The sequence below is a fragment of the Motacilla alba genome, chromosome 5, assembly GCF_015832195.1.
Source record: "Motacilla alba alba isolate MOTALB_02 chromosome 5, Motacilla_alba_V1.0_pri, whole genome shotgun sequence".
Taxonomy (NCBI): Eukaryota; Metazoa; Chordata; class Aves; order Passeriformes; family Motacillidae; genus Motacilla; species Motacilla alba.
In genome coordinates, this window is record NC_052020.1 from 41,631,956 (window position 1) to 41,658,774 (window position 26,819).

The 26,819-nt window shown below is 39.4% G+C and overlaps 1 protein-coding gene across 28 annotated transcripts in view; it reads left to right on the plus strand.

Annotated features, from left to right (window-relative positions):
- The window catches only part of NRXN3 (neurexin 3), a 961,434-nt gene that overhangs the window by 850,889 nt on the left and 83,726 nt on the right, over nt 1–26,819 (plus strand). For 16 of the 28 annotated variants that reach the window (XR_005257043.1, XR_005257044.1, XM_038137596.1 and 13 more), the window contains 2 exons: nt 1,723–1,779; nt 3,083–3,390. Coding sequence is in view for 26 of the 28 variants with exons in the window: in XM_038137596.1 (XP_037993524.1) it covers nt 1,723–1,779; nt 3,083–3,390 (365 nt within the window). In the remaining 2 variants the exon portion in view is untranslated. The remainder of the gene's footprint in view (nt 1–1,722; nt 1,780–3,082; nt 3,391–26,819) is intronic. The other 12 variants (XM_038137616.1, XM_038137608.1, XM_038137617.1 and 9 more) reach the window with 1 other exon arrangement.

The window sequence follows — 26,819 nt, forward strand, 5'->3', positions numbered from 1 at the left end:
TACAAAACACCTCATTATTTTTCTTTAGTACCACACTAATATAGCAGTAGGAAGAGTTCTCTGTGGAATAAAAAGGACTGCAGAATTGAATTACACACCTGGTAGAATTTACTAATGTAAATAGTTCATCAATGAAATCCAGTGGCCAGATAAATTTTGCTTGGGGGAAGTAAAGGATTCAGCTAAATTCCATTCAAATGATCAGAAAAGACATATGGTGGCAGAAAGAAGTGTATATTCTCTCCGAAGATTTTTCTCATTCCATATTCATTTCCCTGGTGTCTTTACCATGCACGTGTACACCATCTTAGAGCAAAGAATGAGGAATTGCAAGTAGTAGGTGGCTGCAACAAGTGATTGTTCTTTTAGCAAACACATTTTTAGTGTGGTTTCCAGCATTAACCATATGGTGCAATGCATGAACCCTGATCTGGAAAACCATTTAACAGTGAAGACTCCAAAATACAGAATCGAATTTCTTTTCTTTTTTTTTTTTTCCTGGAAAAGGGTCACCTCTTTGGTGTACACTTTCTTTCAACATTAGAAGATGCAGATGAAGGCCCAGAATTGGAGACATGGTCTCTTTTTTCCAGGCTTAGTATACTTTCCATTCTTGCAAATAATGCAAGAGATATGACAGACATGTAAAGCTATGCTATGAGCTTGGGTTAGAATAGTGACATCCTGAGCTGAGTCATAACCCTCCAGTGAGAGAACCCCTCTCCTGTCCTTGTCTGGGGAGCTCTCCTACCTGTAACAGCAAAAACTTTTCCTTTCTTATCACCTTCCACCTTCTTCCCTTTGGCAAAAGATGATAAAAGATACTAAATTAATTCAAGGGAAGAAAGAAATGGAAATGCAAATGGAAAACTGAACTGACAGTTATCTTTCATCTATTTTTACCGATAACACCTCAAGATTAGTGAAATGAGTCCCTTTGCTTCTAAGTCTCTTCTTTACTCATCTTTACCTCTATCATGTGTGAGGTGGGAAGAAGGGAACAGTAGCAAGTGACATGCCTGAGTTTCTATGGGCAGGGACAATATGGACAGAACTATAGTGCTGGAGGGAGGAAACATATTTAGAGAAGGGAAGATGGTGCAGAAAGGTTCTTACAACATAACCCTTATAAAATCCGAAGCACAACATGACAGAAAAGAAAAGCAAGCTCTGAGGACATGGTATGGGACAGGAGTTTGACCTTCTGCTGTGTACAGTGCCATTTCCTCTACAGTGCCATTTCAGACAGGAGCTGGGCTGAGAGGGATGAATATCTTAACAGATGTTGTTACTGGGCCCTATTTTTGTCATAGACAAGAGTAAAGGCTCTATTAACATTCTGAGGATGTGTGGCTTCAGTGCATGTTTATTGATGTTTAATAGACACATATTGCCTCTGGCAAGTTTAAAACCTCCTGAGATGCAGAACATCGCATCAGGTGTTTCAACACTTTCCAGGGGAAGGATATACCCCATTTTTATTTCTCATTTCTTCATCAATGCACTTACTCCACCCTGACCAACTCCTGATTTTCCATTTACAAATCTGAGAGTGAGGAGCACAAGGGATGTGCAGCCCACCTCCATATGTCTGTGTGTTACACCCCTCCATATACTGTTGCTTAGTTAGCTAGGGCCCTCTTTGGGGATAGGAACTACTTTCAGATACATTTCTTCTCTTGTCCCCATTCTCTTCCCCATGGTCCATCCTGTCACCCTAAGATGATGCTACACCGCATCACCACTTGACTTCGAGACCTGCCACGACGACCAAAATTGGTGAGCTCCCCCATGTATTTTGATCTACTCTAACCACTGGCTGTGAAGGAATGAGCAGTGGATCATAGGTTGTGCTTTCCTACATGGTGGCATTCTGCACCTCTCATCAGGCTGGACTAGGCAGAAAGTGGCAAGTGAGAACTGGGGAGTGGGAATGGGATTGGAAAACATATTTCAAACTTCATAAAAATGGGAAAGCACAAGATATTTAAATGACTGTTGACTTGAAGTTGCATTGATAACCCTTCTGAGCAATGTCCAGAAGGGTTGTCTGCTAATTCAGCAGATTTCAGGTGGCATGCCCTGAATCTTTTGAGGAATAGTGAAATTATAGGCACTGCCTTTGCACTTCATGAAGCAATTTATTTCTTAACCTGGTAAACCTAGTACAGCCTGGGACATAAACAGTATTTATAGAGCAGTTCAGGCTGAATGTGATGTAAGTTTCCTGCAGAACTAGGTGAATTGGCAATTGTTACTAGATTTATTTTTAATAATGGTGTTCTTTATAACATATGATATTGGACCTCTTCTAACACTCAAGATGTGACCTCGACTCAAGCACATAACCCTGCCTACATTTGAACTTCACTGTCTCTAAGAGCAGAGTAAGGCATTCTGGGGCTTAACCATCTGAAGCATTGTAATCCTCACTGTTTCAAAAGCTTTGCTTTTTCAGACACATCAGAAATGTTTGTGTGTGTTCTTTCTTGGGTTTAGATTTGCAAGCCTTCACAACACAAAGTTTACCAGTGAAAGATCATGACTGATCCTGTCATAACACTCCTACTTTATTCTTATATCGCTTCATTTTTACCTGATGTTTTACTGTTTTTGAGCCAACCCTTGAAATCTTGGTATTGTTAAAAGTGGCTTTATGAGTTAATCTAATGCTTTAACCAAAAAGTCCAAAAGGAGGTTTATTTATGGGCTAAAGCTTGACAGGTACTGCAATTTGAATTGATAGTACAAAAATAGACACATGTTGAAGTCCTATTTTAAGTTTAAAATTCATCCAATCCTAGAAGAACAGGTTCAGATTTCTAAAGATCCTCCAGAGTTTTTATGTGTGAGTTTATGCTGAGCTATAAGGTTCGGTTTTAGGTATTCATACTTCCAGGCCAATCATCCTTATTAATGACTTTTAGGCACCACACTTCCATACTGTTTCACTACAGTCATTGTATACACTCCCAAGAATGAATCTACTTCTCCTTTGTCCGTCACTTCGGGCCAGGGCTCAATGTAGTATGCAAATTGAAGGAAATGTCTGTCAATAATGTTATTCACCCCCCTTCACTAGGACGACAGTTAACGATCTTCAACACCCAGGCGCAAATAGCCATAGGAGGGAAGGACAGAGGCCGTCTCTTCCAAGGCCAACTCTCCGGGCTCTATTACAATGGCCTGAAAGTGCTGAACATGGCAGCAGAGAACAACCCCAACATTAAAATCAATGGAAGCGTCCGACTCGTTGGGGAAGTCCCTTCCATCTTGGGAACAACACCCACAACGTCGGTGCCACCAGAAATGTCAACTACAGTCATGGAAACCACAACCACGATGGCGACCACTACCACCCGAAAAAATCGTTCCCCGCCCAGCATCCAGGTGAGTCAATTAGTCCTCTCCATTTCCTTCAGTTCTTAATTTGTCTTGCTGCTCATTTGTAAGTTCATAGGAGCTATGTTCTCTGAATAATGCTCCATGTGACTCTTTATTTTAAAAATGTTGTCCTCCTGTGTTGGACCCAGGACAAATGGCTGGTTGAATTGTTGTGGCGCATACATGTAAGAATGGGAATGGATTTTGCTCCTGATCTAGTACAATCTGATTTGTGTGAGATTGTCACAATGTGAACAAGAACAAGGTTTTAACTATGTTTCAGAAGTTCCATATGTGGGGAAATGTATTCTGAAGAGAGTTACGCGGCTTAATGGGAGGTGGGTGTATGGTTATTTATTATTATGACAGGATAAACTGCTGCAATAGTGAAGTTCATAATGAGGAGAAAAGCAATGGAGCATTACTTCCATTTGGAATCATTTTTTATTTCCCTTTTATAGCCTTCCTGCAGAGAATTTTGAAGGAAAGCTATCAAGATCAGTTTCTTGCAAAATGTAGATGTTCCAACATAGAGCAGTTCCCATCTATTTGGTAAAAATCATTCCTAAATAAAAAAATTAATTTCAGATTATCTGACTTAATTGTGCCAAAGTAGTTATTTCAACCCTTAAAATGCAATGGGTTTGGAACCACTTTTGTGGGAGCCAGAATATGGTACTGATTAGAAATAAGCACCTTCAATTGGCTCTCCTTGTCTGTGCAAAGAAAAGGATCATGTGACTAACCAATCTGAGCTGTGGATTATTTATTTCAGCAGTATGCTATCATGTTATTGTGTTATCAACAAGAATGATATGTGTTTTGAAATCATTAGAGAGATGGAGCTACCGGAGAGATTCTAGCTATGGGTCTCTAAAATGAATAAGGGACTGGAGCATTTCTTGTATGAGGAAAGGTTGAGAGCTGGGACTGTTCATCCTGGAAAAGAGAAGGCTTGTGGGGGGATCTTAACTATGTGTACGAATACCTGAACGAAGAGTGTAAAGATGACAGTGGTGCCCAGTGACAGGACCAAAGACAATGGGCACAAACTGAAACACAGGACTTTCACTCTAATCATCAGGAAACATTTGTAACATGAGAGTGACTGAGCCATGGGTGCAGGTTGCCCCAAAATGTTGTGGAGAGTCCATGCTGTTAAAATTCAAAAGCCATCTGCACATAGTCCTGGACAGCTGACTCTGCATGATCCTACTTGACCAGAGGTTTGGACTAGATGACCTCCAGAGGTCCCTTCCAACCACAGCAATTCTGTGAGGTACCTCTGGCTGCAGTGGAATTTACAACTATTAGAGTAGTTAATTCCAAGCTGAGGTTTAACAGTGCTCACTTTGGTACTCTGTAAATCCAGATGGCTACAGGACTGGGATTAATTGAGTTATTAGCCTCAAACACCCGGTAGGTGATTTTATAAAGTTTCAACTAAATGAGGGGAAATTACCCCACGTTTGGTCACTGTTTGTCATAAACTTTGGGAGAATTTCCTTCTCTGCAGTGACTAGTTCTAGTTTTAGAGAAAATATTTGTTCAGTTACATCTCCAGAATGATAAAGTCTGTGGTTCTTATCCTGCCCTCTATAACTTTTAAAGGCAGCAAACTGTGTTTAGCTATACCAGTGGACAGAAAATGGCACTGGACCTTTATGGGCTGGGTCAAGCTGGAAATGATGCTGGCTTGCCTGAAAAGGAGCTCTTTCTGAAAGCTTCCTGCCTAGCCTACGTGGCAGTTCACTCAGCCTACAGAGACCGCTGTGTGCTGAAAGAGCATCAAGAAGATTTAATAAAGTGTCAAAGTGCTTCTAAAAACATGGTTAGAGCAGCGATTTCCTGGATACCCATGCACCACAACAAATGGCCTCATCGCAGCTGATATTAAAGCAATAACTCTTTGACACTTCATGCTACCCGCTGAAAGAAAAATAAAGGTCAATATGTACCTCCATTACAACTTTCTGCATTTCAATATTGAGCCATTTTATTGCTGTTGCAGCAGAGATAGCTTGGCTTTCTTCTTTATTTTTGGTGGAATTTGATTCTGTCTGCTTTAGTTGTAGTATCTGTGTGGTGAAAGTGAGAAGAAATAGTTTTTTCCTGTTTGGGCAGTAGCGCCAGCCATGGTTTTTCAGGTGCCTAATGGTTATTTTATCTTGCTTGTGTTCAGCATCACCATCATCAAGCCTGCTTAAAATTTTAGATCTAAATGGTGGAAAAATCTAATAGACCAAGTTTACTCTTTGGGAAACATAAAATATAGATACCTAAGGCTATGAGAGGTACAAATACAGTTAGTTATTACCTTGTTCCAGATTTCTCTTTTCTGCACAGAAATAAACTGTTACTCTTCACTTTCAAGGCTGTTTAAAGTTTAGCCTCTTCTTATTCTGATCAGCACAATTCAGGCACTTTTTTTCACTTCTTAGATTTGATCGTAGGAGTCTTTCTGCTTCCTGATACCATACAGAAGGCAATAGCATGTTATTTTTCCAATCCCATTTAAACTTTTTTGCGATCATGATGCATGCAAAGTAGTCAAAAAGTAGTCAAAAAGTTAGGCTGGTGATGGTCTAAGACAACTGTTTATCAAGTCAATCAATGCTGTCATATTTTTTTGTTTTATTATCCATGTCTCTGTAGCGATGTGTAGTATCTTGTTTTATGCTAAGATTGCAGACTCCTTGGGTTCAAAATGTACTTTTTATTCTACACATGCACATTACTTGGCACAGAACGGTTCTGGCCAATTGTGGAAATACCTGGAATGATACAAATAAAAGTGAGGCATCTAATGCGAAATAGCAAAAATCATGATAAAGAATTACTGTTCTTACTCTGTTAGGAGTATCTGTGCTACTTGTATTACTCATTTTCATATGTAAGTAACTTAAACTATTCCTTTTTGAAATGCATATAAAACTTGTACAGAATATCAAGTCAGTAATCACCAAGTGTTACAAAATCCAGCGGAATTTCCAAAGTACTTAGATTTACACATCACTCGTTAAGAAACTACAGAAGAGCATGATAAGTGCAAAGATATCTTCTGAGATATCTTCTGTTTGTAACACACAAGACACCTCCTGCAGTTAGGTAGTCTGAGTACTGACAGAAGTATTTTAGAGCACAGTTAGAATAAAACCGCTGGGAAAATGAAGAGGTTAAGAAATACACAGTACATGTTCAGGCCTATGATATGCATGAAACCTTTGAAGATCTCAGATACTGTATATAGTTTTGGACAAACAACCAAGATAAAGGGAATTGAGAGAAAAAATATTGCTGGAAATACCCAGTAGCACTGAAATTGGCATTTAAAATGTCTGTAAATTTATACTAAATTTCTGCAAGGTAGTAAAACTCAAGGCAAAGGAGGATCTGAGTGAGAAACAGGTGAGCTGTATGGCTGTATGTTATACTGCTGGGAATGTTCCTGTGACTCAGAGAAGTAGCCAGAACTGACTTTTTTTTTGCTAACTGAAAATAAGGGAGAGAAAGAAGTTTCGACTTGTGTTTGTTTCAGTGAGTTGCAAATGGTGCTAGTGCTTCTCTGCCACAAGAAGCAGCACTGATTTGACTTTCTTACACATGGTTTTGTCCTTATTTTAAGTACAGTTGGTTCAGAAGTGGCGTTTGCTGTACTAATTTCTTGCTGCCTCTCAGGGCCCTGACACATCAGACTCTCTTGTGATAATAATATCCTCTCTGAGACTTCTGCTTTGCCACATTAGCCTCAAAGGCCTGAGAGACAAACTGCTAGCTTTTCTGTGTGGTACAGTAAGATGCCATGCAGACTGCTTCTGCATGAAAGTCTCTGTGTTTAGCCACACTGCATTCTTGCAAGTTTGTCATGCTTCTCACAGGGTTATTTCATTAGTTAGAGATCCTGGAATCCCTCCTTGTCCCTATTTGCTGATTTAAGTAACAACTTCAGTTATTAATGAAGTATTTCAGGGATTTTTTTTTTATTTGGGAGACCTCTGTGAAAAGAGGTTAGAGTGATGCTCATTCTCTTGTCTTCTTCCATGGCAGCTGCTTGAGTGATCAGAATTCTCTTTTACGAGTCGCTGTTCAAAGCTTTTTAGAAGACTCTCCATATGCTTATATGTGGTTCATTCTGTCTTTGTTTCCAGCTGGGTCATTCAGTTTTCAGACAATTTGTGTGAAGTTAATTACTAAAGCTAGTCTAGAGATCATTCATCGTGATACACATCTTCCATTCCAAACACATCCAGTTCATCAAATCCAAGTGGAGAACCAGGTAATCTCCTGGAGGCCCTAGGGCAGGTCCCTAATATGTCTGGCCATGGCATGGATGGCTGAGAACCCAAATCAAAACAGTTTTCTGTGAAAAAGAGATCAGAACCCTTCTGGGAAGATAGATAAACTTATGCTCTCCATGTGGAACCAGAAACTGTGTGCTCTGTTACATATCCAGGGCATGACTCAACTTCTTGAGATGCAGAAAATGACACTTTCCTAACTGTTCAAATTATAACTTGTTGGTGACAAGAATAAATTACTTGTGGATGTTTTCAGCCATGATCTTAAAGCCATAGAATGGCAGTTCATGATATATTATATGCAGACTGTTCTGTCTAGAGAGTAGAAGAGGGGATCTTCCCATTATCTATATGGAGAGTCCAGCCCATTGTCATGGCTTAGAATAAGGTTCTCAACCTTTATTTTTAACCATTAGGCTTTTCAGCCTTCTAACTGTGTTCTCTGTTGAGTGTCCAATAATCTTGATTAATGTCTTTCCATAACATGCAGCTCCAGGCTAAGTCCTTCCTTACAGTGTATATCACAAAGGAAAATAGCACAGAAGATTTGTCAGTCTAATTAGACTTTCACTGTCAGTAAGACAAATAAAATTGTCTCACCCTTGGTCTTGCCTAGGTACTTTCTTTTACACTCATAGATAATAATTTGGTAGGGAAAGAAATTGGCCTTTAATTTGGTTTTTGCTTCTTATAAGTCACTAGTGACATTTTCATCCCAAGACTGCAAAGCTCTAATGAAAAAATAGCTTTTGATGAGTCTCTGCTTTAAAGACTGACTTCACTGGCTCATTGGCACAGCTGAGAATTACGGATTCTGGCTCTTATCCCTTTGTATCCACTTCTTCTTCCATTATTTCTTTTTTAAAGAGACCAAAGCTCCAAACTTTACTATACTTCAGAGTGGAATCCTTTCTCCTGTAGTACACTCCTGCATTTCTGCAGTGATATTCACAAAATGACATTTACTTATTCACAGTCACATCTCTTCTGTAAATGATAACGTGCTTTGAGCAGAGAAAGACAGCAGAGTTTGGAAGCAAGAATCCAAATGTTGAAAATTTTCATGCAGACTATTGTTCATGTAGGTTACAGTTACTAATTCAATAATACCAAATGACCTTTAAATACTTTACAAATATGTAATTGAGAAATAGATTTAGTGCACACTGGAATACAGAATCTTTGGTGTGTAATGTAGTAGATACCTAACCAGAAACGTGGATAGGCTATGATATGATGATATGATATGATATTATATGATAATGTTCTGTATGGGAAAGACACAAAAATATTCTCCAAGTGAGTATTAGATGGGCAAGTGGTATGCTGTGTTTAAATTATATTTATTGATGCTGTTTTCAAGATACTCAGATTTCCTGTAATGTTCATATAATGTAAAATAGAATCTTACATTTTCATGGTTTCATCCACTCTCTGCAGAAGACAGTTGTGCTGCACTTCTAAAAGTGCCATCGGGATCCAGTCTTATAGAAGTGCCATGAGTGAGCCACAAGTACAGTGCCCATTCAAAAGAAGAATGTGATTTTGCTGTAATATTATTTTTCCAGCCTATGCTCCCCAGTGCTGACAAGTACTGATGATGAAAGTAAACTCAGCCTTGTATTTCTGCTAAGCACAATTACAGTAATAAAGAACATTGAGCTTATAAAACAGTTCATGCATATGCGGGGTCTATGCTGTCATTTGTTGACATTACCAGCAGTGATATTGGAACATTAAACTTAGTAGCCATTTTTGGCTCCAAATGGAGATGTCTGTTTCATGACTCCAGGGAAGGGGTTTGACTGAATGTGTATGGCAAACTTGAGAGTCACAAGTCAGCATTTTGTCTCAAAATATAGCTTACACTAATTCTTTGGATAACCTGTTTTTATATAGCACCACTAGCAACTAGTCACTTCAGCCACTCCTCTGTGTTTTTTTTAGTATCCACACTGCCTTTTTATTTCTTCAGTCTAATAGTTTACAGAAGGTCTGAGGTGGCTGATTCATCTCTAAAAGGGTTGAGATTACATTCCCTTAATTTACAGGTCTGAGCAATCATTTGGGTCTTGCAGCAAAATCTCAGCTGGTGTTTTTGACACATGTACCCAGTTCTGTTCTCTTGTCAATTCTGGAAATGAAGATTTGGCCGAGCATCAGAGACCAAGGGGAGGGTAAAAGGGGGCAGTTCTAGCACTTTTCTAGAATTTCAGAATATTTTTAGATTTTTCTCTGATACTTTGTTTTGTCTTGGTAAAGAACTATTGAAATTTTTACTTGCTTTTAGGTTAACAAGCAACACACTTTTTTCTTGAATAAAAGAATAGTAAGCTGAAATAACAGCTGTAGTAAGCTGATACCTGCTTTCTTCAGACAGGCAGGCATACCTTTCTCAGAAAGTAAAATTAATAACATCAGTATGCACTTTTTTCAGAGCACAGTATCCCTTTGTGCATTTAGACGTCATTTACCCTGTCAAAAAGGATGCTTGAAAGTCACGTGAAAGATTATTTTCAAAATCTGATTAATACAGTACTCAGGAACTGAAGCTATTCTAGTTGACCATACATTTGATCCCAAGCCAAGTGAAAGAATGGGACAAGTGTGTTGTTCTAGAATGGTTGTGCAGCGACAAGATATGATGAAGAGATCCAATATTGCAAAAGCAACTACTTGGAAACAAATGGAGTAGAATCAATGGTTATGGCTTAAATATAGTTGGAGGATTGGCTCATGTTTTGTTATAGCATATCTGTTCCTCTTGCTATTTATATACTTCAGGGAAATGCCTAGAAGCTGCAGACATTGCCAGAATGCTTCCTGAACATATAGTTCCATTTTATTTCTTTGGTTTTGGTTTTTGTTTTTGTTTGTTTTTTTTTACAGGACTGGCATAGAGGTGGGAATGTACCTCTTACCTTTCCTAGATCATTCATTTCAGTGAATGCACAGAAATTGGAAACACATCCATGTTGTTGTGACAGACCTGCTTTCTGAAACCATCTAATTAATGCCTTGGATTTTCTGCAGAATGATGGTGTTGTTAACTAACAGAAACAGAAGGATTTCTGCTAGTTTCTTTTTCATCTGTGGGATGAGTTGTCACTGATTTGCGAGATATGTCTGACACGGTACAGCTCGTAAAAGTAGTGATTAACATGACAGGCTCTGCAACCGCCAATTCTTTATCTCCTCCCTTAAATGGCATATGAGTAGGTGGGATGTTGTTCATTTTGATTGAAAAAATTACTTCTATTATATTCTGAAAGATAACAATGTGTTTCCACAAAATTTCCAAGGAAAAATAAAGCCAAAGGGGTAAAAAACTAGACTTCAGTTCTCCTGGTATTGCATAGGATATAAATGCTTCCCTTTTTTCTTACAGTGGATTTTTGGAGGAAAAGTTGTTATTTGGTGTTTGGTATATGTATTTGCATACAAAATATGTTGGCTTTTCACCCTTAAAATGACTAATGAAAGGGATCCTCTTCCCTAATAATTACTTTTAGAGTTTTCCACTGGTGCTGTGTTGCCCATTTTACTGGATCTCAGATTACGTGTTCTAAGGAAATTGATTTCTGGGTAAGGACAATTCCCAGGGAATACCAGTAGTTTTACAGGGGACACAAATAAGGGAGTAGGAAATGTTGAAAATGATCTAATGGCTAAATGTATCAAAGTGGGTACAGAAAGGATGAATGATGAGGGGCAGATGGCAACTAAGGTCCAAAGGATGAGATACAGCTCTCTTACAGGGATATGGGAAAGAACCAGCGTGATTTAAACAGGGGGAGAGACCTGGCCAGAACTGGCAGGCTGGTGGTTCTAGGAACTCTATTTTGGAGAAGAAAAGGTTTTAGAGAAAGACAAACTCATACTATATGGCCTAGTAACCACTCTTCTACTTTTAGTCTTTGCTTGATTCCACACTCCATGTTCCCTAAGGATAAAGTCTTTTATTTCTGCCAAGCTGGCTGTGACTCAGTTCAGCAGAAATGCTGGAAGTGAGGTCTGGGGATCCATGGATCCTTCCATGGCAATTCAAAGTCAGAAAAGAGCTGGGATCACTCACTTGTGCTAAGATAATTTAAAATGCACCTTTTCCTCTCACTTGCAACAGTTCTTTTCCCATAACTGCTTCAAAGCAAGAAAACTCAGTGTAAAAAGAGTCAGGTCAGGTAAGGACAAAATAATACTGTATTTTGTGTTCTTCTAATATCCAAGCTATAGCCTCGGTGTCCAAGCCATACACATTGATTTGCAGAAATAACTTGTATTTAACTTGGTCATAATATCTCTTTTTTCCTGAAAGATGACCTCCAATGAAAGTATAAGGACATGAATGATTTTAATCTGTGGTAACAATGGAGAACCAGTCCCGACTGCCTCCAACAGCATAAATATATAAAATGACAGATTATCCTGCGGCCTCCCTCCCTCCTGCCTGAACACACACATACATTCTCAGTAGCACACAGCAAAATTCAAATTGGACTTTATCTTTTATCTCTTGTCCCAGTGATTAATGCTGCTCTTGCTGGGAGACTAATCAAACAAGGGGAAATATGGAGAAACAAGTATGTATTTCTTCGACTATTGTTATCAGTGTTATTATTATTCCTTTAATATATTATCCTTCTGTTAGAAGAACTTAATGCAGGAAGCAAGAGGTAAGAGCAAATTTGATGGTGAGAGGATTAATGGGGCAGACCACAGCGCATGGAACACAAACATCTTGCAGAGGGAGGTGAGCTGCCAGGCTGCTTTGGGGCTGCAGTACTTCAGCTAGAAAGCTAAAAGGCTGTAGCAAGCTGGATGCAGGTCCTGAGCCAGGAGCTACTGTTTTCTAATCCTTACTCTATTCATTCAGCATCTGTCAAGAAACCTACTCTCTAAATGGTTCTTTCCTTTCCCCTGTAGTAAAATAAGCGTCCTTGGTCCATCTCACAACCAAGTTCTCAGCCACTGTTCTGATAATATGGATAATACCTGGTAAATTCCATCATGTGGTGTAGTCCCCTTCCCTTCTCCCTGGCTCTTGGCCTAGGTCTTTCATAGTGGTATTTAGACCATGAAGTTCCACTTTAATTCTAGAGATGTGTAAAGCAGAGAGCAGAAAATTTACTCTGTGCTGTGGTAAAAACAGAAATGGATGTTTTGAATGCATACGACTTAGGTTTAAGTAGGAGGCCTGTCTTATGAGTGAGTAGGATTGGATTCCAATTGTCTTGTTTCCTTGGGATCTTAAGAAAAAAGACTTAAAGATATGGTAATTAAGAGGTCAGACCTTATTTTGTTTTCACTTTGAGCAGAAGAATATAGAAAGGAATACCTGAATGAAAGGAACAGACTTGTTTGGGATCTTATCAATGTATACAAAACGTCTTAAGGATGGATGTCAAGAGGATGGGGCCAGACTCTTTTCCATGGTGCCAGTGACAGGGGAAGGGGCAATAGGCACAAACTGAAACACAGGAAATTCCCTCTGAACAGGAGGAACTTCTTTACTGTGCAGGTGGCAGAGAGTGGAATAGGCTTCCCAGAGAGGTTATGAGATCTCTTTTTCTAGAGATACTCAAAAAATGCATTAATGTGGTCCTGTGCACCTCCTCAAGGTTAACCTGCTTTAGAAGGGAGATTGGATGAGATGAGTTTCAGAGGTCCCTTCCAAGCCCAGTCATTCTGTGATCTGTGTTATCTATGCTTTAGAAGCTTTTTTTTTTTTGGTAGGGTCAATATTCCTGGAGACTATTTGATTACTCTTTACTGTGGATGTATTTGCATAATGCCCTCAGAGTAGGCTCAAGACTTGCAAATATGTTTAGGGCCCAAATCTTATGCATCATTGTCTTAGCTCCCAATTGATTACATTTAGGCAGTAATTAATTCTCTTGTTCTCTATTAGAGCAATACCATCTGTATTCAAACTTATATGAGCACTTTGGTCTCTAGTGCCCAGAGTTTAGATTTGCTTCATTGTTATAAACATAGGCTCACTAGAGATATTCATAGAAAAGCAAGCTAAAACTGATTCTGCACTCCTCATACGTGCTGCTCTCCCCCTCACGTTTGTCCTATATATGTTTACATATACTACTTTAGTTGTACATCATTGTCTCAACTGCCTAATGCATTGCCATTTACTCTGTCATCTGTCAGAGTTGCATAATTAATTGTTGTTCTGAAGGTTGTGAGCAATGGTTGTTCAGGTGACTACTGCTGTGACCTGCTGGTCTTGTCTAGAGATTTAGCAATTAGTGAGAATGAAATTTAGAAATGTAGATATGGTAGACAGGTCAGAATATACAGTGTGTTTCTCTGGAGTCCCTGAAGGCATCCAGCTTTAGAAGCACTAGGGGAGGATCCGTGCAGGAGAGCTTATGGGCTTCCTCCAGAGCCAGGAGGGCAGCTGGAACCGCTCTGTAACAGAGCTGTGTGTGATTGCTGGGAATCAGCCGGATTTCCAGCTGCTAGACATAAATAAGAATGCCCAGGTGGAAAGGAAAGATGGATGGGAGGAAGAAGGAGGGTTGTATGTTGTGTATATGCCTCAGAAAGAACCACTGCAGTGGGAGCCTCTTGCATAGAGGACTTCTTCCACCCCCACATCTGACTCATTCTGAGGTATTGTTGCTTGCCTGAAGATGAATAATTCTTTGGTGCTCAGATGGCTGATTACACGTTGTCCTGTTTATGGACTCAAGCACAGCAGAGAAATTTCTGCTTGCTTGGCTGTAACATTTGTTGCCCTGGCAAGAAGCAAGGACCACTTACAATCTGCTGTGAAAAGGCTTAGTGTCTCTCTGGATGCCTCTCAGCTAATGTCCAATGCTTGCAAGTTATTTTGTCCTTTCTTAACTGAAGCCATGGGAATGGTGTTCACATCTGCTCCATGTGATTCCTGGAGGAAAAAAAGGAGGGGAGTTGGCATGAACTGGACAGGAAGGTGAGGTCCTGGCAATGGATTGTTAAGGACCAGGATCTGCTATGTTCACTTTGGCCTTAGGAAATGCTGTATCAAAAGAAGTGAGTTGTTAGGCCTGCAGTCTGTGACTTGTTCTTTTATGATGGTTTGTTACACCGTTCGAGATAGGTCTCTGTTTCAGATTCTGAGCCTCAGTTGCTCTCTCCACAGGGCCAGGTTTCCTTTGGCATGGCTTGGGAAGATCTGCTGCTGCAACTCTTGTCAGGCACTTGTGCTCTCCTGCTTTCTATTTTAGTGGTGGACGTGAGGCATCAAAGGTAGCCGCAGTTAAATGGCATCAGGGCTTCTACTGTGAGGGGAGAAAGAGGATGAAAATATGGCAGTGTCATCACCTTTTCTCTAGAGAGTTGAAGATTGAGCAAGGCAGATGATGTAAATAACAGTTTAGAATACTAAGGACTGTTCTAGAGCAAAGAGAAGGAATAGCACAGGCTGGCTGGCCCTCTACTTCTGTCAGATTTGGTCACTTGGAATTTTAGTATTCCTCTTTTATTCAAACCTGATTTAATGGCAGCTGTAACTGAAGGTCAGAAGGATTTGGGGATTTCATTTTTTGAGGCTTTTTTCCTGTTGTAAGCTGTTCTTCTCTCGCTGTTTTGTTCTTCTAAAGCTGAGAGGCAACTTGGTGGCAATGAAAGGTGACAGTGGTTAGGCAGTGTTGTACCCCACTTCTCCCAATAGGACATTACAGAGAAAACAAGAGGAATGATTACTATTATCCATGGGTAGAGTTAACCTCCATCTGGCACGTTACATTTGCAGTACCTATCACATATATAGCCTTGGCATCTGAGCGTTTTGCAGCTCTAGTGCTGTCCACCTGCAATGGTCCATTAATTCAGACTAAGGATGTGGGGAGAAATAATGACTATTAATTCAAAACACCTATGCACTTTACCTAGATTTCAGAAATCCACTTGTTTATTTAATCTCTTTGAGACAGAAATCCTCATCTTTTATTAGTACATTTATTAATATCACATATACATTTTGCTGTAGAACTATATGGAGTTCAGATGAGGACTAAATCATAACTTCATCATGTTTCAAGTCAGGGCAATATTTTCTGAAGTCTTGTGCAAATTCATTCATAGAAAGCAAAGACTTTAGAAAAAAATCACTACAGACTCCTGCCATTTCTCTTCCCTTTAGATATCCAGGCAGACCCTTTAAAAGAAGAAAAAAAAAAAAAGTACTTTCTGAAAGAGAAGAAGGCTGGTTTTTATTTTGCAGAAGTAAAACTGAAACAATAACTTGTTTGGTTTATTTTTTTTTCTTATCATTCATCATTTAATATTTCATTTTTACTTACATGGACGTGTGGGTCTGGAAAATAACATTTTCTGACTTGAGTTGTGCAGATAAAAACTATGATAAAAGCCACAATATGAATTATGGCCTCAAAATGATCAAAGATGTCAGTGGACAGGAGTAGCCATACTCTCTGTTACTAGAAAAAAAAAATCTTTATTGTAAATCTTCATGTAAGAAAATCTGGTGGACAGTTCTAAAACTTACAGAATAATAGAGGGGAGGATGTGTTTGTGAACATTGATTTGCCTTCTGAAAATGCAAAGTGATAGTTTAACAGAAAATTCACATCACTGAAGAGTGTGATCATAAGCACTTCTAACTGGAAATTGTACATATGTCCTGGAGGAGATATGGAGAAGTGTGGACTGTCCTGTAAGTCTGGTGTGGTGGCTGTAGTGGGACTGGTTTTTTTCTGATCACTGCTTGCAGTCATTGTTCATTTAATCAGATCCTGTTGTTCCAGGTGCCATTTTCATTCCATTTAAATGTATCTGGCATGATTTTCCTTTGCACAGAGCAGTGACAGTTGGACTGTAGCCCACATGGCAGCATCGGAAAGCCAATTTTAACTTGATTGACCTTGTTTGGCATCAGACAGTATGTGGAAGTTCAGCCATTCCTGGTTCTGGATAAAGAATTTGCATTCCTACTTGTGTGTAATTTGTGAAAACTGATAATTCAGTTGATGCCTTTGACATAGTACCAGGTAGAGGGAGTTGACTTAAGCAATCCCTCCAGCCAAATTTTATTGTGTAGGGCTGTGATTGATTTTTTTTTTTTTTTTTTTTTTTTTTTTTTTTTTTTTTTTTTTTTTTTTTTGGTAGCAAGGGAAGCAGGTGGATTTCGAACCTGCTTGCCCAAAGGCTTCAATCTCTGGGATAGGCCTTGTGGCACCTGCTGGCTGGACCATTGTGTATGCATGCTAACAGTAATGAAAACAGCTGTTAACAAGATTTCTTTATGAAGCACCTTACAAATTGTATCTAAGGATTGTTTGTTTTCATCACAGATACGCAGTTAATTGTAGGTTAGCAGCTAATTATTGTTTAATAATGCATAGCTAAGCCAGCAGTAGTCTGGAATCGCAATGAAAGATGCTTTCAACATGACCATGAAGCAAGAAGCAAAAACAAACCAAAGCAGGATATAAATAACCAAGCTGTCATTACATCAGGACACCCTAAAACTGATATTTAAGAAAAGGTTTCTGAATAGTCAAATGATCTCAATATGACCAGTACCCCAACATGGCCCCTCTAACATGCAAAATTACATCCACTGATTAATGATAAACTTCCCCATCTGCATTTCATGGTGTACTTTGTATATCGTGTTAACATGTGCAAGCTCTTCTCATCCACAGAGACAGTAAGGGGTTTTGATTTTTTTTTAAATTATTTTTCTGTCAAGGAACAACAGGTATGTCTGGACAAGAGAGAAGCACTGTCCAAACTAAGTCTAAATTAACCCAGTTTAGGCAGTGTTAAATGTTCACCATATTAACTTGTCACATTGCTCATTGAAAAGCAGGAAATATTATCTATTGTGTCAGATTAATTGGTTCACACATGACCTGACTTGATTGATAGGATGTTATACTGCAGCTGTCTTCAGAGGTAGCTGGGGTTCATGGGTAGCAAATGAACAGACTCTGCAAGTGGCCAACTTCAGTGACAGAATCAAAGAGACAGAAAAGATTCAATGTTTGAGGCATAAAGACTTTCCTTATGAATTTTGCCATTTAGTAGGTCGTCAGTCACATGTCTCTGATCATTCCTCTAAGCTGCCTCCTGGCAGAGCTGGCAGATCAGGGCACATGCTTGTGCTTGAGCTGCTGCAGGTCACAGCCTGCGCTGCAGTGCCAGCCTCTTTAGATGGTCAGGTTGGACTGCATGCTGGTTCCTGAACTGGAGCTGTGGAGGAATGGACACACGGTCCTCTTCATTGCCCTTGCTGCAGGGACAGCAACCTCTGCTGGGGACGTTAATGTCTTCAACTGCTGCCGCAACAGTAAAACAGGATGTCAGTCAGAAGCTTTTGTTCTAGACGGGGCTATTTCTTAATATGGCAGAGCTTTTCAATGCCCTTGCAAAGTGTTATTGAAGTTTCTCTGCATGGTATTACGTTCTGTAGTGCCCAATGAAGACACAGATCCAAACCTTTTAAAGAAATGCAGTACTTGCTTCAGACAAATATCCTTTTTTCCCTAGGTGTATTCACCTAATAACTTATTTCTTGGACTTCATTTTGCGACAGTTCTACCACTTTGAAGTCCTTCTTGAACCAGTGAAAGATTTTCATTAGTTGTCAAGGGTTTTTATTAAACTTACCTTTGGCTTCGACCTCTTACACTGATATCTCACACCGTATCTTGGCATCCCATGAGAAGGGTTTATTCATTATTCCTTCTGTTCCAAGCTAACATCTTATGGTTTCTGAGGAATTTATTTATCTTTAAAATAGAAGAGCCAAGTTAAACTAGTTACTTCTTACTCCAGGAAGGCAAGATTTTTATTAAAATTCACCTAGAGTGGCAGGCACACCTGCACGGTCCACTCACCAAGGCAGAGATGCTTGCTGTGTTGTTTAAGGCTTCTGTAAAAATGATGAGCTCCCATGCACTTTCCAGGCTCTACTGTGTCATCTGTTTCTGCAGACCTGGAAAACAAATCAAACCATTCATGTCAAACTCTGGATTTTTTTCTTCTAAAATAAACAAGGCTTTCTGAGAGTTTCTGAATGACCTCTGCTGTGCTTTCTGACACTGCTCTGCTGTGGAGTGTTTATGTGCACTCAGTGGCAGCTGTCTCCCCCACAAAGAATTCACAGTAAATTCATTAGACTGCCAGGGCTCAGACTTAATCTTTTCTGTCTCAGCCTGCATGTTCTGGTTTTGGTATTTGTTTTTTCTCTTCACTGTCTTGCCATTACATCACACGGTACTGTCTTTCTCCTTCCTCATGCAGTCATCTTTTCATAGTTCCTTGCTTCTTCTTCAGTGCTTCCACCTTCTGTTTATTTTAATGCCAGCTGAATACAGACCTAATACATTGATATAAACTCCCTCAGATGGACTTGCTTTTATGAGTCTCACAAATGCTACAGGCTCTGTAACATCTCTGCCCCCTTTGAACAGGGTGCACCCTTCCATTTCCAGCAAATTTGCAAAGTACAAAGAGAAGGAAGCTCTTTCCTGGGACAATGGTGGGTACCTGCCTTGCGGGGCTTAGTCTTAATTTGATCAATGGGCTTAACAGGCAATAGCTGAGCCCATGAAACAGCCAGGAGGTTTCTGAGGACACTGTTACCTTCCCAGTGCACCTGCTCATGAATTTTGTATGTGTGCTATATTTCTTTTGGATTCTATCCCTAGATGTTGATTCCCTAGATCATGAGGAGTGCTTAAACTGCTGCCTTAAACTACTGTCGTGGCTAAGACTCCTGCAAGCACTGTTTATGAAAATACTTAATCCTCCCAGGATGTTTATTACTCTATTAGCCATAGTAATACAGCAGTACATTTCACAAAATATAAAATATGGCATTTATTTGTTTAGAATCAGTTGCTTTTTTATTTGCCTAGCCTTGGTTTTATGCTGCAAAACTACAGAAATTGAGCCCTCTGGTCAATCACACCTGTTGTTTGCTGTTTTGTGTAATCCAGTCCATAAGAACTGGTAGCCTAAAATTCAGTGTATATGGGAAAAGCAGGTTAAGACAGCCTTCATTAATCTCTGTGCTTCTGTCTAGAATTCTCTCACTCACCTGGTAACAGATAACTTCAAGGCTGAGTCACATGTAACTTCATATCAGTGTAGTCACAGCAGTGACTCTAGAGTGGTGAAAACTTCTAGCTGTGTATAGCTAGCTATAAATTGAAATAACCTCACTCTTCTTTCAAATCAGAATTAAACAATACATAAATTGTCCAATTTATGGACACAACACAAGAGAAATAATATGAATGTTGAAGCAAGCTTCTAAACTAGTTGTTACTTTATACTAGCCTGCTACTTTTCCTTTTTATGCTTTCTCCTTTGACAAGCAATGTCAAACTTAAGACCCAGCTTGTAAATGTCCTCTGCCACTTCATGATGATCTAAGAATTACATGGTATGGGTTACTCAGTGCAGCCAAAGCTGTTTCTTTTCTGTTGGTAAAGCAGGACTTCATTTCATTCTTGAAATAAAGTTAGACCATAATTTCATTGATTTCTGCAGAAATATTTAACTGTGATAATCTGGGATCATGAGAATTCGTATTCCCTTCACTGCCTGACACTTGCTAGTGAGGACTTCCTTTCTGTTGGGGGAATGGCTCTTTATGCAGGCAGGCTGTGTGGTCTGACATTTGCAGCTTGGGTGGGAAACCCCAAATTTGTTCTGAATTGATGATACTCACTGGGTGTGTTTGCGGTTTTTTTTGAGTTTGACTTTTTGTATGGTTTGTTGGTTTTTTTTCAAGAGGGCAGAGACTTTTCTGGAGGACAGTTGTTTTTGAATTGACATGAAGAGATGCAGAAATTGCCTTGAACTCTCAAAACTTCCTTTTGTTATCACCAGTCTTCTCAGGGAATCGCATGATATTTTCATGGTATACCGTGAATCATGTGGTATTTTCTGTAGTTCACTGAGCAGTTTTTTCAGGGTAGAAATTTTTGTTAGACATTGTGCTGATTTAATTGTTGCCAGTAAATAAAGAACTTGTACAGTCTCCTTCTCTAGCACAGTCTAGTAGCTGGGACAGCAGAATCAACTGTTTAGGCACAAGCTATACTGTTACAGTATTCCATTGCAGGAGAACCTTACGTGAGTCACTGGATCAAGTCCCCCAGCTGTTACAGACACCATTTTCTCTGCTCTCTTCAATAACATTTTGTTTTCAGACTTTGCCTGACACGTCAACATTATATTGCCCCAGGCCTTTAAGCCCCTGTGTGCCCAGATTCTTTCTTTATGTGATGTGGCATTAGTATTTCCTTTTTCTTCTTTTGTAAAGTGTTTTTGCATGTATCACTGAAAAATAATAATTAATTGCTTGTATTAGTGCTGTCATTATGTATCTGAAGAAACCTGCAGTAAGCTGACACATCTTCCTGGAGACCAATGCAGAATGCTGGCAATAACAACAAATGCCTTTATTTAGGATGATTTTATTTTTTTTTTATTTAATGCACCAATAACCCCCAGGCAGAGTCAGGAATAATGATCTGCTTTTCAGACCCTGTAGAAATTAATATTGCCTTTGACAGGACTCTGCTTACTTGCAAATTGAAAATACACTTGTCCTGTCTCACAAGCATGGTCTTGTGGTAAAATGGGTGCTGTCTGCCCTCAGCCTGGAGCTGCAGAGATAAATGAAAATGCACACACAGCTCAGCACTTGTCACTGCTGGGATTGAAGGTAACCACAGCAGATGATGAGCTGTACACGCCGTGTTCCTATTCTGAGTTGTGCAAAAATAGCTTCCATTTGCTTTTCTGAGTGCTGTCGTCTTGTCCTGCCCAGCACTGTTCTTCCAGAGCCTTACACAAGCATGCACAAACTTGTTAGCATTTCTGGGACAAGCCTCCGCTTCTGAACACAGAGAAGCAGGGGACACCATAGGTCTTTGAGAGCAATTGGGTGCATCTCCAACAAAGGGGTAATGCCTGACACAATTATTCTGATGCAAGGAACTCATATGGCTCTTCTCTCAATATGGCTGGAGGTGCCTAAAGAGCATTGATCAGAAATGTCAGTGACCATTCTCAGACTTGAGATTTTTTTATTCTCACTGGAAAACCATTTGTGTTTCTCCATTCTGCAGCATCACATTCGCTTCTTTGATTCATCAGGTTTACCTTAAATTAAAATGAGTGTTTTAAGAAGAAAGCCTGGCCAGAGTTTTAGGTCAGAGATAAGAACAATGGGTCAAGATTCTGATCTCTTAATCTAACAAAATGTGGTATCAGTCTCCCTAGGCCCATTTTTACACGTAGGCAGGCTATGTTGCAAACCTTAAACTTTTTCTTTTTAATACATTGCTAGAGATATATTGCAAACAAATATATCACATAATTATAACAGTGGTACTACAGTAAGCCTGTGTCCAGCTGATCTTTTGGTTTTTGCTCCTGGTACACCCTTATACAATTAAGTTGTTTCTTTGAGCTATGTAAAACTGTAATTGCAGATACCAGTACTGTGCCAGCATGACATTATGCGTTATCTGATGGTTACCAACAGCTCAAAAATGCTGTAACTCTTTGAACTGTCAAAATTGAATATAAATGTTGGACTGGTGTTCAAGAGGGTGTTGAAAAATGAAGCGAGGTGTATAACTAAATAATATCAGCTTGAATTAAAATATCTCATTCAAACTTTTAATGGGAAGGGGGAGAATTTTCAGTCAATGTCATTTCTTCAGCATTTCATTCTTGTAAGACAATGACTTTCTGACACTTTATAGTGAGTTCTAGTTACCTCTTATCAGCCTTTGCCTGCTGTTATGTCTGGTATCTGCACCATACAGGAAAGGGATTATTGCTCTTCTTAAATTAATTCTTGCAGTATTTTTAATGCATAGATAATTGTTTGTATCTTAGCTTCTGTAAAAATTTCCCTCTCTGGGAAGTTCATTTTAGTTAGAGGCTGAAATAAAATTCTCCTTTAACATTGCAGACCTAAAACTTACAATTAGTTTTGTCATCCCATGAAAGCACTGCTCTCAAGACAGTTTTACCTCTTGGTTTTCTAATTTTTGCTGTATATGTAAGAAACCCTGAGGCTGTAATATTGTCTTTCCCCTCTCTATCAAGATGTGTGTCTCAGAAAAAGACTATTCCCAGGTAGAAGGACCTTAAAGGTGATTCAGTCTTTGAGCATCACAGCAGCTTCTAATACTTCCTTGGCTATTATTAGATGACAAATTTCTGCATTGCTGGCATGTGTAAGAACTCATGCTCACTGAGATGGAAGGAATATTTTAAAAGAAAAAGATGGTTGACTTTGCTACTATATAGCTTTTTTAATTTAACCTCTCGAAGGCTTCAACTGTTTTTGTAAAACATTTTTATAAGTCATGTGAATAAGAAGAAGACCATATTTAATGCCTCTAGATTTCCAGAACACATCCAATATAAATAGCTAGTGGTTCAGAGTCAATATGATTTGTAAGATTTCGGTGGCTTATGTGAAATGAGTGCTCAGGTACTATATTATGCTGTAATTTGTAGCTGCTTTAATGCACTTGGCTTTGTACTTCAGCTGCTGAAGCCTTTGGTAAACACACCACTAATTCATGTTTTAGCAATAGTGGAGTATGTTTTCAGGAACAAGTAGTAGTACTGACCTATAGTTTCATAGACTTGATCCTTCATTTGTCCAGTGTGGCACTGTAGAGTCACCAGCTGAAGAGAAGATTGGTATCTGCCATTTCCTTCTTCATTTCATGTAGGAGACTTCAGTTCACATCTCTGTTTTAGAGTCATTTTTTCATAGGCTGAACTTGTAACATTTTCTGTTGGAAGCATTTCTGAAGTCAGGATACTTGAAGCATCTTCAGGTACCATCTTTTCTTCATTGGGTGCTTCCCTCAGGGAGAGAATCAGCAACCCAGCTGCAGAGGCTAAAGACTGGCTGGCAAAAGTATTACTAGGAATTTCAGGGTTATATTCTCAAGACAGAAGAATTCAGCCACATGCCAAAGCAGCTAATAAAAATGGGGTGAACATAAAAGCTGGTCTTTCATAACATCTGCTGCGTCAGCCAGGATGCCATTTTCCACTAGGCTTGACATGTGAGCCACTGCTACAGAAGATTTAATAGTGTTATCTGAAGTGAATTGGAAAACTCCACTATCCTGAACTTTCCTTATTAACTAGATGAGCCATTCTTTTCAAGAAAAATTACAAGGCTAGAAATTCAAGTGGAAATGCAGCTGAAAGTAGATCATCTGGGAAGCTGCTGGTTACCTAGTTATTGGCCTTTTTTTCTACTGTTGGTGCTGTGAGTATCCCAGAGCACATCTGAAATACCCTGGCAAGGAGTAACTCTCCAGAGAACACTCCTTCTGCATGGATAGGCGCATTCCTCAGTGCTGTCAGTTGCTGCTCTGCACAACCCCTTGCTGCCATCTCCTTCCTGTGGAGGATGTTTGCCACCAGACCAACCCAAGGGCAAAGAGGATCCAGTAGCAATGAAGTGAAGGTTGAAAAAACTTATTTGATGGTTCTGTGCCACTGCTTGTTGCCTGGCATTTTCAGCCAATGTATAATGACTGCACAGAGCTAGCTGTGCTGTGCTAGGACTTCAAGAAATGCTTGCATTAGCCTAGGAATGACATAATTATAGGGAAGCACTGCCACAGCAACTCATTTTTTTCAGGTCAAGGCAATGCAAATGCCCCTAGGTAAACAGATCCAATAAAAACACTGGCTGCCTTGACCTTTGAAGCTAATAAATTGTGTTACAATCAGTTACACTCCTTTTCTTTCACACGCTTTCTCTCATCTTCCTCTTTCTCTCTCCGTTTAGTTTATGCACTTCAATGCAAATTCTCTTCTTTTATAACTGAGGATAAAAAAGCTTTCCATAAAAATGGTAATTTTCTTTTTTAGAAAGATGCATATATTATTAAAGAGAGAATTTTTTATGGTCTTCAATTTAATGACTAATGAATTGAGTATTGCTGAAATGAACTACACTTTGGATACTGATCCCGTATGTTTAGACAAATAGTATGAACGTCATAGGCAGGAATGGGGTGATCTAGTTTATTTGTTTTATTTTATTGAAGAATATCTTGAGTGATCAGTCCTTAAAAGTTCTATCACAATGGCACAGATCTACTAATTTATTGTTTGTAATACACTAAGTTTTTTATAAAAATGCTTTCTGTAGCTTCCAAATATATTCCACTAGCAATCCCATTTCTGGACATTAATATATTCTGTTATTGAGGGCATAATTTCTGTCATTTTCTGATAGATCCCAATATCTAAGGGATAGAGCTATAACCTGAGAGGCTTCCTAACACAAGGAGAAAAGTTAAAGCCTTAAAATCTGAAATCACTAGCTGAAATCTCGTGCTCAGGGATAAAATCAAGAGCTTGATCACTGAAACACTCTCACTGCTCTTTCTTGTATGTGTACATTGCAAATGTGATCAGAGTGAACATAAGTCTGTTCCCCTTAAATGGCACCTTTTTGCTGAGGCCAGAGACGTATGACTTTGGGGGAAACAAGTACTTTTAATGACAGATATTATTTCTACAGAATGGGATTATGACCTTCTGATAGAAAGATATTTGCAATGGGAAATCTTAGGCCTTCAGCACTGTTGCCAGACTTTTTTTAAAGAAAGATTCTCTAAAGTCTCAAAAGGATTGGGTTTTTTTTTAAAGAACATTTGCAGTTCTAGGATGATGCTTTTGAAAGCTGAGTTAAAGAAATTGTGTTGTCAACTCTGTAACTTCTGCAGGTTGTTCATGTGCTTCTCCCGTGCAGCTATCAGTGTGGTCATACCCAGGAGAGGGAAGATAATGATTTTCCATCAAATGGCCATCCTTCTGTTTTTGTAACATTGCCAGTCAGAAGCCTATGGAGTATGGCTTCTGCTGCAGTGCAGAATGATTAATCACTGGCTAGAAAGGAAGAGCTGCTTACCCCTCTATTCCTTGTAGAAATAGCAGAGCTTTGATGTGTAGGTTGATGCCCGCACAACAGGCACTCCCAAACTCTCTGACACAGGGGGATACTCAGTAATGTTGCAGGAGTGGAAAGCTGTGCTTAATTTGCATATGCATTCACATATTTTAGCCATAATGTATTCCTGAAGCACTGCTGTTTTGTGCTCTGCTCTTCTGTGAGACAGAACCAGCTATGAAATCAACACCATTTATACTAGACTTCTGTAAAGGCAAGTTGCTTCTGTATCTGCATAGAATCATGACTCTACATAGGGCCTCATCTCATCTCAGCTTCCCCACCTCTTTGCTCCCTCATTCTTGTGAGTGATGCAGAGCTGCAACAGGAAAAAGTATTTCCTGTCTCTCACTTCTTCTAATAGCTAGCAATCACTTTATTGCCTTGAAATTTTTCTTCCCTTTCTGCTTCTCTCTAGCCTACCTCTTACCCAAGATCGCTATTTCTATGAGAGAAGAATGCAGGAAAAAGCTTATGATCTTCCTCTCTGCCAAAGGAAAATATGCTTTCCAGGTGAATAGGTTAGGCTGATGAAGTGAGAGGAAGCAATTGCTCCAGCTGTGCAGTCACTGCCTTTAAAATACTGCTGTAAGATGCTTGGATATTGCAATAGTGTGGTACAAGACCTTTCTCGCGTAGAACAAATTCACTGCCCCCTTCCTGTGTATAAGACAGTGACTATCAGCAGAGAGATGATGTAGGTTCATGTGGTTGCTGCTAGATATGAATACAGGGTGTTCGTTCTCAGTGAGGTTATCTGATCTGAAGTGCAGTACTGAATAGGAGATGAGAGAAACTACTGTTCTCTCCAGGCACATGAAGGGGCAGGGTATTGTAACCAGGAGGACTGACTGATGCTCTGATCTGTTTTGGAAAAGGCTGTGCTGCCTATAGATTTTTCTGAACTGCTTAGTAGAAAATTGGATCAGGTGACTTAAGAAGGTGACAGGAGTGTCAGTTATCAATTGGAGTCTTTCAAAAAAGGCAAACAATTTTCTTGTTCTTTTCTATATAGTGACTTCTACATTGTGCCCTGTCACAGCTTCCATTTTTTGTATTTGACAGCTTAGCCTTTTCCTTTAAATAGAGAAATCTAAGAGCAGAGGACTTGTGTTCTCCTATCGTGCATGTCCCCAGTTGCCACTAAG